Source organism: Panthera leo, chromosome E3 (genome assembly GCF_018350215.1).
Source record: "Panthera leo isolate Ple1 chromosome E3, P.leo_Ple1_pat1.1, whole genome shotgun sequence".
NCBI classification, from domain to species: domain Eukaryota; kingdom Metazoa; phylum Chordata; class Mammalia; order Carnivora; family Felidae; genus Panthera; species Panthera leo.
The window spans coordinates 28,168,050-28,188,242 of record NC_056694.1 but is presented as its reverse complement, the minus strand read 5'-3'; the positions used below and the strand labels follow the sequence as shown (position 1 = coordinate 28,188,242).

Sequence of the window (20,193 nt, the reverse complement as noted above, 5' to 3'; positions counted from 1 at the left end):
TGACCTTGCTTTTTCCATTTGGTGGGTGGAGTCTCTTGATATTCCTGATCACGACTTCGCTAATTGATCCCTAAAGAGGCAGCCCTCCCCGCAGCTCGTGGGAAGCAGCCTGAGAATCATTTGAAGTGAAGCTTTTTCCCCGTGGAATAACTCTCGCTTGCTAGACTGGAGGGCTTGGGTGTGATGGGGGGCTGCCTCTTGGTGGCTTGATCAGGGGGCGTTAGGCACGAAGATTATGAGGGGTCAGGAGAGTGGTGGGCCATGTAGGACCATTTGGCTGGGAAGTGGATTTTCTTTATGGATGTCTTTATGGCGTCAGGCTGTGATGGCTGCATCTTTAAATTGCGTGTTTCTCTGCCATGGTGGCTAACTAAGGCCAGGATCACGGGTGGTCATGGGGACCATGGCCCGGCAGATACGAAAAAGTCACAAACAGGAGGGCACCCACCCACCCACGGGACAGCCGTTGCTCAGCCCCTGATGATTGCTGCCAGGCAAGAACATCTTTCTCTATTTCCAAGAGAGGCCAGAAAACCTGGCTCTTTTTGTGTATGAAATTTCTCTCTTAAAACGTTGGAGAAGATAATTGAAACTTAGGGGGAAAAAATGCTGTGCTCATCAAACAAGTTGTGTCTGTGGGCCAGCCGTAGCCTACCTCCTCACTGTCAGTTTGTGCCCTTGGACTTGGTGAACTTGGCCCCCTTACTGAAGAAGTGAAATTTGCTCTGAAATAGCTCCTGGGACGTCACCCAGCAAGTTCGCCTCCCAGCTTCCTCACTGCCAACGCTCCCGGTCTCTTTCCAGGTCGGCAATAACGACATCGATGATGTAAACATCATAGTTTTCCGGCAGATTAATCAATTCGACCTAAGTGGAAACGTGATCACTTCCTCTGAGTATCTCCCTACATTATGGGTAAGGCCAGCTTCTTACTGTTATGGCCTTTTTGGCTCTGAGAAGCGTAGGAGGGGTCGTACTCTCAGATAACTTTGTTTAGCTATTCATAGAAATATAGCTTTGGAAGCTTTGTGGTACACACCTAATGAATGCTTAGTACGACCTAGAGTTGAAAGCAGAGACATGATTTTAGGGCACAGTGCCTTGTAACTTGTAGAATTCTGTCCAGCGTGAAGGTGTGGGTAGGGGACTAGGAGTCGGACAGACTGAGCTGTGTCCTGCTTGCCCTGCCGCCACGGGCAGTCACTTCATGCCCCTGGACCACTGGTTTCTCCTCTGTGCAACCCTCTTAAGGTGTCTTCAGGTTCTAACAAAATCTCCATGTCTACAGTTAATGAAATGTTTATATAAGGCCCTACGATCCCTTGAAAAATGTCAGTGAATTGCCACAAGGGTGTATTTTTCAGAGGCGCTTGTAATTTTATGTACAGTGATGTGTTTGACTTGGGAGAGAATGTACGCTTAGGTTTTAACTCCCCTCTCAACTCACCCTTCCTTCCAGGGTGGCAAGCATGTTGCTCGTGGGGGCCAGGCAGGGCAACACCAGGGTGAAGAGGGCTGGGCAGGGTGCACCCACCGCTCCTCGGCTCTGTGGGATGGTTGTCGTGTCGGAGCTCTGGCCCAGGGTTGGCATCACTTCCCAGTGTTCCAGAGAAGATGGAACTTAGAGTTATTTGAAATCACTTGGTTTGTAAAAACAGGCAATGAATTGAGTTTTGCTTAGAACACTGTGTAGGGCAAAAGGACACATGTGTGGTCTTGGAAGTGACCCGTAGGCCTCCAGTCTGTGGCTTACTTTAGGAAAACTCCTCGTGACTTGTGTGTTCTATAGAAAAGTGTCGCCGTGGGCCCTGGAGAGGGGCGGCCATGGCGTTCTTCTGTGGCGGGTGCAGGCTCGAGCCCCACAGCCTTCTGCATCAGGCGGGACCGTACCTCCTCACGTCCCGTTGCTTGTGGTAGAGAGAATGAGAACAGGCCAGAGAGAAAGGAAGGCTAGAAACAAATGACTGAACTGCTTCTGGAAGCAGCCCGGAAAACCAAATGCAAAATGGGAATGTGTCGTGCACTTAAGGAATACTTGTGGGGTTGAGGGTATAGCCGATGGAGAGGCAGTGCCACATGGGCCAGACCCTCAGTGACATGGGCTGAATCCCAGGCACCACTATGAATAAGTTGTGCGCCTTTAGGTGATGCAGGCTCTGGGCCTCCCTAGAGGTAATAATGATGCCTGTTCAGAGCCAGGATTGGTGACAATGTGTGTAAAGTGCCTGTCACTTGCCCAGCATATTATAGCTATATCAGAGGCTATTCCTTTTAACATGGCCCTCATACTAACTGTTACCATTTTGTACATTAACGTAAAGTCACTGGAATCAATTTTAAAATCTTCCATTTCTATGCAGGTCAGGGAACTGGAGGCTCAGGTGATTGCGGAACACATTATGTATTCCTGATGGGGGTGTCTGGTTTCTCTTTCAAATATCTGTGTTTCCAAAGATCCTTTTCCCCTGCAACAGATGAGCTATCCTGAGGATGAAACGCAGTGTTGGAAATGAAATGTTGATTATGTTTTAATTTCGAAAGTACATCCTGCTTTGTTTCTCCTCTCCAGGTAAAGCTTTACAAAAGTGAAAATCTCGACAGCCCAATGCACACGGTCTCCCTGGGCCAGTCTCTCTTCTTCCACTTCCCTCCCCTGCTCCGGGACGGCCAGGTAACTGATGCCCATGGCTCCCAAACAGTCCTTGCGTCTCCCTCCAAATCTCCCTTCGCGGAGACAGTGGATGTGCTCTCTGAATCAGAGGGGGGTGGGCTCTGTAGCATTTACTTCTGCTTAATTTGCTCTTTTCCTGTTTACAAAAATAATACACATTCACGGCAGGAGTTGTTTTGGGGGGAAAACAAAATCAGATACAGTCCCATCATCTAGAAATAATCCTGGTCAGTGTGCTGACAGGTGTCCTTTGGTCTTTTTTCAGTGTGTGTGTGTGTAAATACACACACGTGTATTTAGTTTAATACATACACACGTGTATTTAGTTTAATAAGGCTAGGACTGTTTGGTACATTGTTTTATAATCCGTGCTTTTCAGTGAAGAATACATCAGAAATCTTTTCCCCATCATTACATTTTTTATAACATGGTTTCTCATGGTTGCATAGCCGTCCATAATGTGGGAAATAATGATAGTTTATTTAACTCAGGCCTTAACGGTGGACGTTGTTTACTGATTCTAGACTGTTTATTATCAGTTGTGTTCAGACAGAGCAGGCTGTTGTAGTTGAGGTGCTGGGAGCAAACTTGGCACAGAATTCGGTTCTTTTCTGGTGGGCTCGGCGTGCACCTGTCAGTAGTGAGCCTATATACGACGTTTCCTCTCCTGGCTTCTTACCACCTGCCGCGGGGATGATAAACTGTGGCCTTTTTTGTCATGAAACAGCTGTAAGATAATGAAATAAGTTGCGATGGAAGCTTGGAGTTGCTCCCCGTTTCTTGAGATGCCCTTTGAAATAGCCACTGTATGCTGTTTTTTTATTTGTTTTTAAAGATTGAGCTTTTTTTACAGTTTCATTTATTTATTTTGAGAGACAGAGTGGGGGAGGGGCAGAGACGGAGGGAGAGAGACAATCCCAATCAGGCTCCGCACTGTCAGCACAGAGCCGACACAGGGCTTGAATTCACAAACCGTGAGATCATGACCTGAGCGGAAGCCAAGAGTCGGACACTCAGCCGGCTGAGCCACCAGGCTCCCCAGCAGTCACTGTAAGCATCACGTCAGTGTGGAAGCGTAATGGGCTTTGGGGTCCGATTCCCCCTGGGCTCACGGCCTGCTGTGAGATGGGAGCAGTAAACCTGACCTTGTCCGTGGTTGAGAGCACAGCCCGTATTTGCCCAAGGCAGTACTCATGGTGCCTAGCACGTTGGGCTCTGCACCCAACGGTGGAGTGGGCTCTGACCGTCGCCCGCACTGTTCCCGAGATGCTGTGTTCTTAGAACTTGCCAGCCGGTGAGCCGCTTAATTATCATACCTTAAAAGTCTACCTCACTTTGGATTGAAAGCAGTCTTTCCCAGTTCGATCATGTCTGTCCCTCATCCAGATTGGCTCGTAATAACTTTCTGTGTTTCATAAAGTCAGATTCTCAAAGGAGCACAATTATGTCATGGTTGAATATGCTTATAAAATATTGCCGCCGGCTCTGAAAGCTTTATCAGAAGACACAGTCTCCGAGATGCCGGGACACACGGCTGTCAACGAGGGAAGAGCCCACTGAGGTTCCTCCTCTGAAGTTAGCAACCTTGTTTTGGATGTGTAAACTTGGGGATTTCTTTCAAAACATAAAATCCTTTGTAAAAAGTAACTTCTTACTTGTGCACAGAATTACGTTGTGCTGCTGGACTCCACACTCCCCAGATCCCAGTATGACTACGTCTTGCCTCAGGTGTCTTTCACTGCAGTGGGCTACCATAAGCACATCACCTTGGTCTTCAATCCCACGGTAAGGAAAGGGTGGTGGGTGGTTGAAAACAACCTCTAGGGGTGGTGAGGGAGGACGGCCGCTTGAGGGACCCTCACCTTGATGCCCAATTGCATTCTGGATTTCGCACTCCGAATTTCCCTAGATGCTTTTCTGCTTTTTCGAGTGCTGATGCCTTCGGTTCCCTTTGAGGAGGAAGTTGTCAATGAGGGCAAGGGATTTGTTTAGGTCAGTGGCTCGTGTGTGATTTTTAGGAACAAGGCTCTTCACCGTGTCGCGATTGGGGGTGTTGTGGTCCTCCAGCCGGAGCCACGTGACACCTGCCCTACCCAAACTTCTAGAACCGGCTGCCAGTTTACAGGAAGTTGAGAGGACACAGGAACATGTAAAGGATGCTGCAAGGATGTAGTCAACAAAATGTAGGTTATGGGAAAGTGCAGGACAATAAGCTGGAAACTAATTGATTTGACAGATTGCAAGTGAGGAAGAAAAAAAACCCCACAGGTGGGTGGGATACTTGTAGGTTAAAAGCAACTTGCTCATTTTGTGAGCCATTTGCAATGTGTAGAGCCCAATGGATCCTGTGTTGAACAGACTGAAAAACAAAACAGAACAACACACACATGTATTTTTAACATTCGTGAGATAATTCTTTAGACCAGTGCTTCCCAAAGCTGGCATGCAGTAGAATCACCTGGGGATTAAATGCCCACAGCAGCAACAAAAATGGGCTCCAGGGCCCAGCCTCAGACCTACTGAGTGTGAACTTGGTTTAGGTAGTAAGAGTGGAGCCCAGGGATCTACAGTAAAACTAAAATCTGGCTCTGTAGCTACTGCATTGACCGTTGTCGTAGGCCTCATCAGCGTGAAGAGTTTTTCTTTCTAAAGATAACTGTGTGCACAGCAATGGATTTAGTGACTTCTTGTTCCTTTTTAATGGCTATGTAATACTCCTCTGTGTGGCTCTACTGTGGTGTGTTGTTAGCCCCTGCTTGATGAATGTTTGGGTTATTCCTAGTTTTCTGCCATTACAAATGACCCTTTAGTGATTGGCCTCGTGCGTGCATGTTTTTGGATGTTTGTCAGTCTGTCTTTGAAATAGACTTCAAGAAGGAGAGTTGCTGGATCACAGGGTCGATGCTCCTGGAATTTTGCTGGATGGTGCCACTTCCTGTCCGTAGGGCTGTACTATTTGCATTCCCACCAGCTACGTATGCGAGCACCCCTGTTCCCCCGCAGAGTATGTTGTCAAATTAAAGATTTTTTGCAGTATAATGGATGAGAAGTGGTATCTCCATGTCTCTGTCCTCTGCATTTCTCATCCTTCCACGTGGTTTAGAACCCAGGTATGTCCCTTTCTGGGAACTGTTGACTTCTGGACCTATCTGTCTGGATTGTTGGTGTTTTTTATGTTTCAGAAGCCCTTTGTGTAAGAGGGATGTTAAACCTTCGTAATATACGTTGTCCATATTTTTTCCTAATTTATCATCTCTTTTTTCATTTTGATTATGCAAACATTTATTTTATATGTTAAAATGTTCCATTCTTTTTCTCCTCGCTCCTGAATTTGAGTCCTAGTCTGAAAAAGCTCCCCCACTCCCAGTTTTAAAGGAATTTATTTTTCCTTCAGTACCTGTGTGGTTACATTCTATACATTGCCATCTGTAGCCATTTAGGGTTTTTCCTGGTGTAGGGTAGAAAGAATAGTTCCACATTTATCTTTCCTACATGCAAGCAAGTGACCATTTTGTGCTTTTCAAACAGCATCCTAGAGGCGAGGTAGGTAGGGATTCTTTTCCGTCATCTAGAGATGAGACCCAAGAGGATTCTGAGTGGTCTAAGTCCCCAGCTTGTGCGCAGCAGACGTGGCACTTGAACACAGCTCTTCTGCTGGTTTCTGAGCATCTCTGATGAGGGGCTCGTGCTCAGTGACTTGGCAAATACAAATTTTATGTGAAGTGGAGAGTTTTTCTGATGACTCCAGGAGGAAGCACTTACCTCATTCCCCACGTTTGGGACCAATTGGAAGGGCCACTGACATGAGCACGTAGGGAACCTTCTGTCTCTGTAGAGGCACGTTGCCACCCCAGTGAGAGGCAGAGGGCCTCTGTGAAGGGTACTGATGGCAGCCATCTGGGGCATCCCCCCCGCCCCAGAGACTCATCTGGATCCAGGGAGACGCTTTGGCAGCTGGTGGCGGGAACATGATGCTGGGTGGCAGCCGGGCAGCCACCGCGCCTCACGGCTTTGGCCAAGAATGTGCCTGTCACTTCTGAGAACACACCCCTGCCAGAGGTTACCTGGGAGACCAGGGCCCCAGTGACCAGGGAAGGGAGTGCCTGCTCCTGAAGGGTACTCACTGCTAGTCCTCACATCACACCTTTCCGGGAAGGTGCCATCCCTTGCATTTTACAGACGCTCAGAGAGAGTAAGTAACTTACCTGCAGTTGATCAGCAGAGCCGGGACTCAGAGGAGGTGGCGGGTCTCACATCACGTGGCTTCTAGTGCATTACAGCCTTCTGGACGGGCAGCTCAATGTTGCACATTCGCGAGGGCCTTGGTATGTGCTCCGCTCCATTCTTTTGTTCAACATGCAAACCGAGAGCCACATCATTGATTTTTTTACTCAGTGTTTCGTGCACTGCTGGCACTTGAGGTAGCTGATTTCGCTGAATTTCACATTCCCCTGCAGCAGGTGCTTTTGGTATCAGCGCCACTTAATAGCGAATGGCCCGAGGCTTCACGTGATTGCCCAAGGTCATGTGGCCAGACCTGAGCCTTGAGCTCAAAGCTCATTGCCTTCATCACTCTGCAGTTTCGCCATTAAATATTTACTTCCACGGAGAGCAAATTGGGGTCTAAGACATATCGGATAATCCAGGAGTGGGCCGTTGGAGGTAGAAATGTGTTCCTGCCCTGATTCTTTCATTTTTTTTTTATATGAAATTTATTGTCAAGTTGGTTTCCATAGAACACCCAGTGCTCATCCCAATGATTCTTTCATTTTTGAACGACCGTCCCATTCTGCCTCAACCATCTTGGGGCAAAATGACCCCACAGTCGTTCTCCAGCCTGGATGCTCCTCAGATGTTTCGGTCTCAGGACCCTATTACCCTGTTAAAAGTTGTTGAGAATCCAAAAGAGACTTAGTTTACATGGGTGTAATGTATTTTTATTTATCATATTCTGTTATCTCTCAGAGTGATGACATCATCACATGTAACTTCCAGAACAGTCCACTGTTCACTTGTGAAAGAATGAAGGCAAAAAAGGCATATAATATCTTAGTGTTGTTATGAAAATAGTTTTGACCTTGGAAATCTGAAAGGAAGTTCCCTAGACATTACTTTGAGAAACAGTGCTCTGGCTCCTTAACTTGTTCTGTCATTATCTGAAAGTTTCCATTATTTGTTTCTTTTGCATGGATAGAGTGAGCTAAGGTACAGGTTCGTTGGCTAGTATAGAGACCCAAAATTTCAGGGGCTTTTAGTCAGATGGAAGTTTCGGTCTTATGTCAGCATCCAGGATGGAGCAGTACAGGAATGGTACGGCAGCCCCAAGGTATCGGGGGCCCAGCCTCCCCTCTCTTGGGGCTCTGCCGTCCCCTAGCACATCACCTTTTTGACGGATGGCACTCCTGGCCGGCAGGAGGGGAGGGCACAGCACCGCTTTTTTAGCGAACAGCCTGGATGTGTTACCAAACACTTCTATCCATGTGGTCTTGGCCAGAATTTAATTCCATGGCTATCTAGCTGCAGGGGAGGCCGGGAAGTGTGTATACTCTGATCAGCCCGGATGAAAGTTGGAAGAAAGGGCAAATGGCCGCTAGGAGACAAGTGGCAGCCTGCCTCCTCCCATCACTAGAGATACTCTCTGCGACCAGTGCATCTGTCACTGTGCGCCTGAGCCTAGCACGGCGGGTTCTCCGTACCCCCTTGTAGGGAAGAGCCCCTGTGTGTAGCCGGGACTCAGTGCCAAGGGGGCCCTTTACTTCTCAGCCACGGGGATGGCCTGCTCCCCACAGCTCGGTTTCCTCAGTCTCTTGGAGGCTCAGAGGGTGAGACCTACCTTGTGATTGGCGTCTGTCTGGCCCAGAGTGTCAAAGAGCAAGCAGGGGAGTTTGGGGAGCAGGGGATTCACCTGAAAGTATACCCAAGTCACTGCACTTCCTGGCCGTGGAGAGCAAGAGTTGGGTCACGTGGATGCCCGGGGTCCCGGCTGGGCGGGCCAAGGCTGTGGGATGGTGGGCGGCCGGGAAGCGGAGTAAAGCAGTAATGGTGGTCTTGGTGTCCACAGAGGAAACTGCCTGAGCAAGACATCGCACAGGGGTCCTACATCGCCCTGCCTCTGACCCTGCTTGTCCTGTTGGCCGGCTACAACCACGATAAGGTAGGAAATGCAGAGGCCCTGCGAGAAAGTGCAGGGTTCCATCCAGTGTTACACATCTTCCCGCACACGGCGGGGTGTCCAGTGTTCCAGAAGATACGACACTGCAGGGTTGGAAGCGAGTGAGAAGGCCTCAAATCCAGTCCCCAGTCCTCTTTTCTTTCCTTTGCTTTTTTTTTTAACTTTTTAATTTATTATTATTTTTTAATGTTTATGTTTTTACTTAAACTCTAGTTAGTTTACATGTAGTGTAATATTAGTTTCAGGTGTGGAATTTAACGATTCATCACTTACATACAACACCCAGTGCTCATCACAAGTGCCCTCCTTAATTCCCGTCATCCATTTAACCCATTACCCCATCACCTCTAACAGTCTCTTATGGTTTTTCCTCCCTCTCTCTCTTTTTTCTTTCCCATATGTTCATATGTTTTGTTTCTTAAGTTCCACATATGTGTGAAATCATACGATACTTGTCTTTGTCTGACTGACTTCTATCGCTTAGCACAATATACTCTAGTTCCATCCATGTTGTTGCAAATGACAAGATCACATTCTTCGTGATGGCCAGGTAATACTCCACAGTGTGTGTGTGTGTGTGTGTGTGTGTGTGTGTGTGTGTGTAGCACATTTCCTTTATCCATGCATCAGTTGATGGACATTTGGGCTCTTTCCATAATTTGGCTATTGTTGATAGTGCTGCTATAAATATTGGGGTACATGTTTGAATCAGTATTGAATCAATATTTTTGTGTCCTTTGGATAAATACCTAGTAGTGCAGTTGCTGGGTCGTACAGTAGTTCTATTTTTAATGTTTTGAGGAACTTCCATACTGTTTTCCAGAGTGGCTGCACCCGCTTGTGTTCCCACCAACAATGCAAAAGGATTCCTCTTTCTCCGCATCCTCGCCAACATCTATTGTTTCCTCAGTTGTTAACGTTAGCCATTCTGACAGGTGTGAGGTGGTATCTCAACATGGTTTTGATTTGTATTTTCCTGATGATGAGGGATGTTGAGCATCTTTTCGTGTGTCTGTAGCCATCTGGATGTCTTCCTTGTGAAAAAATGTCTATTCGTGTCTTCTGTCCATTTCTTAACTGGATCATTTATTTTTTGGGTATTGAGTTTGATAAGTTCTTTCTAGATTTTGGACATTAACCGTTTATCAGATAATGTCATTTGCAAATATATTTTCCATTCCAAAGGTTGCTCTTTAGTTTTATTGTTTCCTTTACTGTTCAGAAGATTTTTATCTTGATGAAACCCTAGTAGTTCATTTTTGCTTTTTGTTTCCCTTGACTCAGGAGACAGGTCTAGTTCGTACAGCTGATGTCAAAGAGGTTACTTCTGTGTTCATCTCTAGGATTTTGATGATTTCCTGTCTCATATTTACATCTTTCATCCATTTTGAACTTATTTTTGTATATGGTGTAAGAAAGTGGTCCAGGTTCAGGTGCCTGGGCGGCTCAGTCGGTTGAGCATCTGGCTTCGGCTCAGGTCACGATCTCACAGTTCGTGAGTTCAGGCCTTGCATTCAAGTCTGTGCTGACAGCTCAGAGCCTGGAGCCTGCTTCGGATTCTGTGTCTCCCTCTCTCTGCCTCTCCGTACTTGCACTCTGTCTCGCTCTCTCTCTCAAAAATAAACAAACATTAAAAAAAAAACTTTAGAAAATGGTCCAGTTTCATTCTTTTGCCTGTTGCTGTCCAGTTTTCCCATTACCACTTGCTGAAGAGACTGTCTTTTTCCCATTGGATATTCTTTCCTGCTTCGTCGGAGATTAGTTGGCCACACGGTTGTAGGTCCATGTCTGGGTTTTCTATTCTATTCCATCGATCTCTGTGGCTGTGTTTGTGCCAGTGCCATACTGTCATGATCACTACAGCTTTATAATAATAACTTGAAGTCTGGGATTGTGATGCCTCCAGCTTTGCTTTTCTTTTTCAAGATTGCTTTGGCTAATCAGGGTCTCTTGTGGTCCCATACAAATTTTAGGATTGTTTCTTCTAGCTCTGTGAAAAATCCTGGTGGTATTTTGATAAGGATTGCATTAAATGTGTAGATTGCTTTGGGTAGTATGGACATTTTAACAATGTTTGTTCTTCCAGTCCAGGAGCATGGAGTGTTTTCCCATTTCTTTGTGTCTTCTTCAATTTCTTTCATAAGCTTTCTATAGTGTTCAGCGTACAGATCTTTTACCTCTTTGATTAGGTTTATTCCTAGGTATCTTACGGTTTTGGGTGCAATTTCAAATGGGATCAATTCCTTGATTTCTCTTTCTGCCACTTCATTATTGGTGTAGAGAGACGTGACAGATTTCTCTATGTTGATTTTGTGTCCTGCGACTTTGCTGAATTCGTGTTATCAGTGCTAGCAGTTTTTTGGTGGCATCTTTTGGGCTTTCCACGTAAAGGATTGTGTAGTCTGCAAATAGTGAAAGTTTGACTTCTTGCCGATTTGGATGCCTTTTATTTCTTTTTTTGTCTGATGGCTGAAGCTAGGACTTCCAGTACTGTGTGAAATAGCAATGGTGAGAGCGAACATCGCTGTCGTGTTTCTGGCCTTGAGGGAAAAGCTCTCAGGTTTTCCCCATTGAAGAGGATATTAGTTGTGGGTCGTTCATATCTGGCCTTGATGATATAGGGGTATGTTCCCTGTGTTCCTACTTTGTTGAGGGCTTTTATCAAGAATAGATACTGTACTTTGTCAAATCTCAGGCCCCCTTTGAAGGCCATAAACCTCTTGTAACATCTCCCCTAATCCTTTGTCCCCGTGTGTCTGCCAACCCTCTCCAGTGCCAAAGCCTCTCTCTACCTCGTCTTGAACCAAGAGTCACCTGTTAGCCCACAGTGGGTGGTGAGCTGCCCGAAGAAGGAGGTGTGTTGACACGTGAGGCTCCCTTGTCCCTCTGGGCAAGAGTATTCTCCTGGCATCCCTCTCTCTCACTGTCTCTCTCTCTCGTTCTAGCTCATTCCCTTGCTGTTGCAGTTGACAAGTCGACTACAGGGTGTGCGAGCTCTTGGCCAGACAGCCTCTGACAATAGCGGCCCAGAAGATGCAAAGAGACAAGCCAAGAAACAGAAGACAAGGCGGACGTGAGGAGGAGGAGGGGCAGGTGAATCCCACGCGGGACAGGCCGCGGCCTAGGGGCTGCCACCACCCGCCGTTGGCATCAAGCATGCATTTGACCAAGTTCAGCACGTGCTGTCGGCCCCATGCTCCCGCCGGTACAGCTGCCCAGGCCTGCCCTCCCTCGCCCAGCCCTTGGTGCAATGCAATGAATGGACCCTCCTGTCACTCTGCTGAGCACACTTTATTTTCTGAGTTGAAGATAATTTATTATTAGTGTTTTTATCGAAGAAGTATTTAAGCTGTGCTGGTGGTGTGAGAATGTGATTCTTCATCTTCAGCGCTCGTTTGTGAGAATTGCAGTAAACGTGGGTTTTTGGTCCGCCAGCGAGGAACCTGCCAGAATTCACCTTGTCCCTTGACTTCCCCTGCACCTGAGATCCCTGCTGGAAACCGCACCGCCTGTATCTACTACTAGGAGGTTGGGTAGGAGGTAAAGATCAATAAAATTGCCCATTCGTTCGTGTTGTAGCTCATCTCAGATGTGTCTCTTCGGTGACTTGGGCATAAAGCTGGGGTCATAAACCGAGATGCCTCGAGGGGCACGTCGGCCCTGAGTGAGGAGCCGGGGCAAGAGAGTCCTCAGCCAGGGTGAGGTTTGGCCTCAGCGCTAGGACAACAGGGGACGGAGGAGGGGCGGCAAGATCAAGAGTGCCCACCCCCTCTGAAGGAGCCAGAGTTTCTCGGCTCCTGTTCTCCTGTGCTTTGCAGGAGTGCACCTTCATGGATGTAGAGAAGCCAGATGGACAAGTTACGGGTGAAACCGAAGTTTTAAAAGTGAGTGACAGATCCCATTTATTAAGAAACCACACGGGGGCGCCTGGGCGGCTCAGTCGGTCGAGGGTCCCACTGTTAGTTTCTGCTCAGGTCACGATCTCATGGTTCTCGGATTGAGCCCCACGTCGGGCTCTGCGCTGACAGCGTGGAGCCTGCTTGGGATTCCCTCTCTCTGTCTCTGTCTCTGTCTCTGTCTCTGTCTCTGTCTCTGCCCTGCCCTTGCTCATGCAGGCGCTGGCTCGCTCTCAAATAAATAAAACTTAAAAAAAAAAAATTAGTGTTTAAAGAAAATAAAGAAGCCACACCAACCAATCAGAATGCCTCTGTGGGATGGGTAAGGCTTGAAGCTGCTCATTTGCGTCCGGGGTCTGCAGCAATCCCCAGCATTTTACAGCATTCGTCCAATTCTTCTCGGAAGTGGTCGATGTGATGAAGTTCCACTGAGGGAGGGACACATCCATCCGGCCAGCATTTACTGAGAACCGCACTTGACAGGCACTGGGGACATGAAGATGGGCGGTGGGGGGCAACACTGAGGACGGGCCACATCTGCTTCGTTCCTCGCATCCCCAGTGCCTGCCATGTTGCGAGTATTCTGTGAGGAGTGAGCCAGTGCGCGTGCGCACGCGTGGATAGGTGAGTGCCCGGTGCCTGCCTTCACGGAATGCTCCTGTCGCTGAGTGCAAGACCAGCCGGTGAGTGGTCAAGGGCAGTGTGGCGAGCCCAGGGCCTCCCGGTTTAGGAAGCGCAAGTGGCCGTGGGGGCACAGATCCCCCCCCCTGAAGGTTTGAGGGGGGCTTCCCGGAGGTGATAAGTGTGCTTGAAGATCTAGAATGGAGAGAGGAGAAAGAGGGCAGAAGGTCTTGTTGGGTGTGATTTGCCGATGCAGGAGGTCAGCCCGAGGGTCCCCCCCTGGTCCTGGTGGCCCCCCCAAGAGTCGCTGTGTTGCTAGCAGGCGGCTCTTCGCTGTTTGCCGTTTCATGGGCTGGCTTTTTTTTGTTTGTTTGTTTGTTTGTTTTTTTAAACCATGAAAGGAAGTAAACTCTTGGAGATCTGGGACAGATGAGATACATAACCCAACTCTTGGAGTGTATGCTAACTCTTATTCCAAGTGGACACCCAGAAACATCCCTTTTAAATGTTAATGGGGCTTTTTATTGACATGGTGTAAAGGTTAAGAGCTTGTGAAAGATCCTCCTAGATGTCAATACATTCCTTCCAGTTCTAGCCGCTGCCATTAAGTGGCAGTCTTCCCCTGCCTCTGGCCACGGGTCACCTGGGGTGCCCAGGGCACTTCTGAAGGGCTCTGCCCCTGTGGGCCGGTGGGGGGGCGAGGCGGGGGGGGGGGGAGAAGCGCGTGCATTTCTCAGTCCATTTGAAAGTTGGGCTTATTCCGTTGTCTCTAATTTTCTCATTTTCTGGCAATCTCAGGACAGAATGCCTCTGATTCCCCCTGGGAGGTGGACGGGTTAATGATGTTTGAGGATTTTGAATGGGGCCAAAGTTACATGAGAAGTTTTCTTTTTTTTTTTTCCTTAATGCTGAGAAAAATTTTAAATGTCTAAAATAGTGGGCTCATACCTCCATTGTTTGCACATTTTTGCTTATTTAAGTGGCCATGAAATTTTCACTGAGGATACCCCAAAGACCGGTGATTCTAAGGTACTGGCTTCACTTTTCACTTGAGTCTTCTGGCTTGTCTTGTTTTGAATTTTATCAACCGACCAGCAAGGATTGGTGGACGAGGGGGAATGGGAAGGGCTGCAGGTGCACCCAGAGAAGGAGGGACTGGTGGCCACAAGAGAAGGGCAGAGGGAAGAGACAGCCTGGAGCTTAACTCGTCACGGTCTCCCCGGAGGAGAATGATTGCCGTCCTGCAGTGAGAGCACCATCAGGAAAGACCAGCCCTCCTTTGGTGGTCACCGTGTGCCAGGCACCGTGCTGTGCCCTTGCGTTCACGATGCCCTGGATCCGTATGGCCTCGTGAAACACACGTTTCAGTCCCATTTGACAGAGGATGACACCGAGACTTAAGGATCTCACAGCTGCTAACAGGCAGAGCTGGGATTTGAACCCAAGTCCAAGAGTTCTTGCCCCCACTACATAAAAGGAGACCGTGTAGTTATATGCCAGGTTGACCAGGGGGCTAGTTCAGGGGATTAGAGAATGAATGCTGCGGGCAGGACATGCAGATGTAGCTGTGATAAAGTTACTAAAGGTCCAGCCACATGCAATACTGTGCAATGGAGGGTTGGGTCATGAAGGGACGTGGAGGACAGAGAACATTTTCATTGTTTCCTGAGTGTTGTTTCTGGGACCAGAGAACTCTGTGCCTAGACACTTAAATCCAATTCCTTTTTTTTTTAATTAAACAAACTTTTTAAATGTTTATTTTGAGAGAAGGAGAGAGAATGAACGGAGGGGGGAGCAGAGAGAGAGAGGGAGAGAGAGGGTCCCAAGCAGGCTCCACGCTGTCCATGAACAGCCCAATGCGGGGCTTGAACTCACAAACTGAGATCGTGACCTGAGCTGAAATCAAGAGTTAGATGCTTAACCAACTGAACTACCCAGGCACCCAACTCCCAATTCCTTAATAGGCAGGATTTCCTTTTCCTTAAAATTTGGAACATCCTGAAGGGGAGAGTTGGTCAGGATTAGGGGGGACAAAGTGGTTACATTCTTTTCAGCCTGAGTGTTCATTAGGAGTTAAGAACATCTTAATCACCTGCATTTCCAGCCTCTGGCCTGTGGTTGGCGCTTGGGATAGGTACCAGCCTCAAGAGGGGCCCTAGTGATCCACGTTGTCCTATGTGGTCCCGTCACCCTGAATTGGGGCTGGCGTGGCGTGGCCAATGGAGTAGGGGAGGAGTGAGGGGTGATGTGTGACTTCTCAGGCTAGGCCAGGAAAGGTATTGTGCCTCCTTCTTTGGCTCAGGGTGCAGCTAGCTTGCCTGCCCTGCTTGAGGGTGCTCCCACAGCCCTGTGGCGAGGAGCTGAGCTTTGTGGCCAGTAGCCCATCCAGTCTCACAGTCACGTGCGTGAGGCACCTTGGACGTGACCCTCCAGCCCTAGATAAGCCTTTGGATGATGCAGCCCCAGCCGACATCTGACTGCTGCCCCTTCAGAGGCCCCAGATTGAATACTGCCCAGCCGAGCTCTTCCCAAATCCTGCCCCACAGAGTCTGTGAAGACCGTACATAATCATGTATTTGGCCTCTAAGTTTTGGGGTAATGTGTTGTGCAGTGCATGTGTACTGGTCCACGCTTTTTTGGTGTCACGTAATAGAAACCCAGCTCCAACTAGCTTAAGCAAAATGGTCCATTTCACTCATCATGTAATTTAGAGATCCAGGCTTTATGTACAGCTGGATCCAGGGTCTGTCTTAGTCTCCTGACTCTGCTTCCTGTTACGTGTTGACCTTGTTGTTTCCTCCACCAAGGCGCTATGGGCAGCTCTCCATGATTGGCTCTGAGAGACCACTTTATACAAATCAACAGACGTTTAAAGCAGGCCCAGGTGTGCTTGCTCAGTCACTGCTCTCCCGGAGTGGAGTGTGGGAAACCAGTCTTTGACTTCTGTCAGTCTGTTGTGCTCCTATGGAAGACAGTCACCTGGCAGTGTTAGGCCTTAACATCCCGATTTGTAGGCCTGATGGAAAGAGAACTTCATCTTGAGGCAACACGTGTCAGTCCTGGGAAAGGGGCAAAGTGCAGAATGGCTGGGGCCCGACCAGACCTGCGCCACACCTACATCACGCCATTGGTAGCTGCCATGATGAGGGATTCTCCGTTTCCTAAAGAAGCAGGTGGTGGCGAGCTGTCAGTTCCGCTTTCTTTAAAACTTGATGACAAGGCCTGGTTGAAGTCACCTGCCATTTTGGGCTTTATCTTTTCATTAGCAATGTGACCAAGACCTTATGGACCTTATGACGTGTCTAGAGAAGGAAGAAACTAATCCGTCTGTGAGCCTACTATTTGCTAGGGCCAGGAGTCACCTTTCCAGCCCTGGAACTTGGTGGAACAGGGAAAGGTAGGATGTGCCCTTTCCTCCCCACCCTTCTCAGTGGGAGAAGGTGTTTATGCTTCGTGATACAATGGTGGGATCATGGTTGTATCATGAATATATGTTTTTAATGTTTATTTTTCAGAGAGAGAGACAACACGAGCTGGGGAGGGGCAGAGAGAGAGGGAGACACAGAATCCGAAGAGGCTCCAGGCTCTGAACTGTCAGCACAGAGCCCGATGCAGGGCTCGAACTCATGAACTGTGAGGTCATGACCTGAGCCGAAGTCAGATGCTCAACCGACTGAGCCACCCAGGTGCCCCTAAAAATGCTTCTTTGTACACCTGCAAGAATGCCTTACCTCAGTGATGACTGATACTCAGTTACAGCAGCAAAGAACTGTTCACATAAGAAGATGAGGTCTAAGATTTGTATTGGTTGAGGGACAGGGGTCAGCAAACCATGGCCCTTGGGCCAAATCTGGTCTGTCATCTGTGTTTGGAAATAAAGTGTAATGGGAACACAGCCATCCCTGTTCATTTACAGATTACCCATGGCTTTTTTTTGGTTTTTTTGCCCCACAGTGGCAGAGGTAAGTAGCTGTGGCAAAGACTTTATGGCCTACAAAGCCTACAAACTTTATATATGGCTCTTTCTAGGAAAGGTTTGCTGACCTCTAGTCTAGTGGGTGCTTTGTAAAGTCTGATCTTCAGGGGGAGTCATTAATTTGTTCAGCATGTATGAACTGAGCATCTAGCCTGTGCCTGGCACCACTCTGTGTCCGGGGGATATAGTGGTGAGAAAGAGCAACCAGGCCTCAACTCTCCTGGCGGGTAGTGCTGATAGAGGGGAGGGACAACGTACAAGTAAATGAGAATTTCTTGGATAACGGTAAGTGTTATTAAAAAGAGTAGAATAGGGGCGCCTGGGTGGCGCAGTCGGTTAAGCGTCCGACTTCAGCCAGGTCACGATCTCGCGGTCTGTGAGTTCGAGCCCCACGTCAGGCTCTGGGCTGATGGCTTGGAGCCTGGAGCCTGTTTCCAATTCTGTGTCTCCCTCTCTCTCTGCCCCTCCCCCGTTCATGCTCTGTCTCTCTCTGTCCCAAAAATAAATTTAAAAAAAAAAAAAAGTTGAAAAAAAAAAAAAAAAAGAGTAGAATAGGTGGTATGGTGTAAGGTGACTGTCAGGGAGGGCCACTCTGTTGAGGTGACATTTAAGCTGAGTCCTGAAGAAGAGAAGGGGCCAGTTATGCCAAGATCTGCACGAAGAGCTGCCCAGGTGGAAGGGTCAGAAACTGCCAAGGCTCTGAGGAGGAAATGAGCTTCATGAGTTCGAGGAACAGCAACGAGGCCATGCTCTGGGAGAGTTTAACCTTCAGAGACTGGCAGGAGGAAGGACCTGACCAAGAAACCAAGAGGCGTGGCCAGTGAGGTGGGAGAAATCCACCCACTCACTGATGAATTAATGAATGCTCATTAGTAATAATATTGGTCATGACCAATGCAAATGACTCATGTAGAGACCGTGTCACCAATTCATACTTGTCTTCTGCTTAGGATGAACCATATGAGACTACCATTTTCCTGGGCCAGAATGGTTGAAGAGCCAACCCACCATACACGTATACTGAAGTTAAACAAGTAGATGGATGGTACATGGTGGGAGCTAGGTTTCTCACTGTTGGACTAGAAGGTGACTGATCCACTACAAAGAGAGAGCTAGAATGATCCATGTGGGAGTGCCTCAAAGTTGGAGACACAGTGTGAACTCACATTTACCTTAATATATATAGGTGGTCACATATAGAAATAATTATACACGTGTGCATATACACAGGTTAGCTGCTTGCCTTTTCAGCTGAGGGGGGCTAGAAGGAACAACACCCCAGTAGTAACCAACACCTAGTGCCTGGATCTTCATTCTCTAAGAAATACCACTTTCTGATAAAAGGAATGGGGACTCCTTGGGAAATGTCTAATTTCTAATTCTAGGACAGGGTAGGAAATAAATAGGATGAACCAGGAGCCTCTTGTAGGGTCAGAAAGTAAGTGCTTTCTGACTTTTCGTGCTTTCCTTTAGCACAAAAGGAAGTGCTAAGCAAATTGATGGGGGTATCTCCCAGGGACACAACAGGCAACTGAAAGAGCTACCAGGGGTCAAAGCTGCATGGGATTATAATCCAAAGTGTAAAATAAGTACCCATGATTCCATATATATAAATAAATGATTGAATAAGTCAACAAATGGTGGGGAAGAGACAAATCTCCCATATAGCAGAATTCCAACCCCCGCCCTCCAGGAAATGGAGTATAATCCCCACTCTTCAAGTGTTGACTTCTTGTAATGACTTCCTTCCAAAGAAAACTGAAGAAGGGGGAATGCTTTTCTTTGTGGTGAAGAAACCTGACACAACCTCAGCCCAAGTGATCACGGTCGGCATCAACAGCAACAAATCATCTTGAGAGTGCATACCCTTGATATGAAGTGATGGCAGTGACATTTTCACCTCTGTGGCCTTTCTCCTCAAAACACAAAAGTCCTATCTAATGAGAAAAATGTCAGACAAATCCCAGCCGAGGGACATTCTCACAAAACACGTGACTGGTATTCCCCCAAAGTGTTAAGGTCATCAGTGTGGTAGCCTGGCGTAGAAAAAAAGGACATTAAGTACAAACTAAGGAAGTCTGAATAAATCTGAATTTTAGTTAATAATAGTATTGCATCGGGGCGCCTGGGTGGCTCAGTCGGTTAAGCGTCCGACTTCAGCTCAGGTCACGATCTCGCAATCTCGCGGCCCGTGAGTTCGAGCCCCGCGTCGGGCTCTGGGCTGATGGCTCAGAGCCTGGAGCCTGCTTCCGATTCTGTGTCTCCCTCTCTCTCTGCTCCTCCCCTGCTCATGCTCTCTCTCTGTCTCAAAAATAAATAAAAACATTAAAAAAAAAATAGTATTGCACCAATATGTGGGACGCATGGGGGCTTTCTGTATTATCCTTGCCATTTTCCTGGAACTATGGTAAAATGGAAAGTTTGAACATTTATTTAAAAGAAGAAAAGTGGAACTTTCAGCCATCTTCTCGGAGGCCTCAGCGCCATCAGAGCCAAGTGGAAGAAGAAGCCAATGTACAGGCTGAAACGAAGAAGAAGAAAGAGGAGGCAGAGGTCCAAGTAAACCGCCAGTTGTGCACATGTGGAAGCCACAGGAATAGAAATAAGGAAAGCAAGAGGCCAGGAACGCTGGTACACATTGTCGGACTGCATGTTTACTTTCTAGAACTTGATTCAGTGGATCAAGAACAGCCATCGCCATCTGTTCGCAACGACCACCTTGGAGAGACCCACCTTGCTCCTACCAGAACAGTCCTTTTTGGTCCTTTGCCCTGGACCTGTGACTTTTGGGACTAGTTCTGTTTTCATTTTGTGGCTGAAGGTGACACGTGTACAATAAATCATCATTTTTGCTGTC

General features: G+C 47.8%; 1 protein-coding gene across 2 annotated transcripts in view; it reads left to right on the top strand.

The window, feature by feature from the left end:
- Window positions 1–12,426, top strand: part of LOC122209455 (nodal modulator 1) — a 55,752-nt gene extending 43,326 nt beyond the window's left edge. For both annotated transcript variants that reach the window (XM_042921305.1, XM_042921304.1), the window contains 5 exons: window positions 805–915; window positions 2,570–2,671; window positions 4,337–4,456; window positions 8,733–8,825; window positions 11,789–12,426. In XM_042921305.1, the coding sequence (XP_042777239.1) occupies window positions 805–915; window positions 2,570–2,671; window positions 4,337–4,456; window positions 8,733–8,825; window positions 11,789–11,920 (558 nt within the window). In that variant the 3' untranslated portion in view covers window positions 11,921–12,426. The remainder of the gene's footprint in view (window positions 1–804; window positions 916–2,569; window positions 2,672–4,336; window positions 4,457–8,732; window positions 8,826–11,788) is intronic.
- Window positions 12,427–20,193: the final 7,767 nt, after the last annotated feature.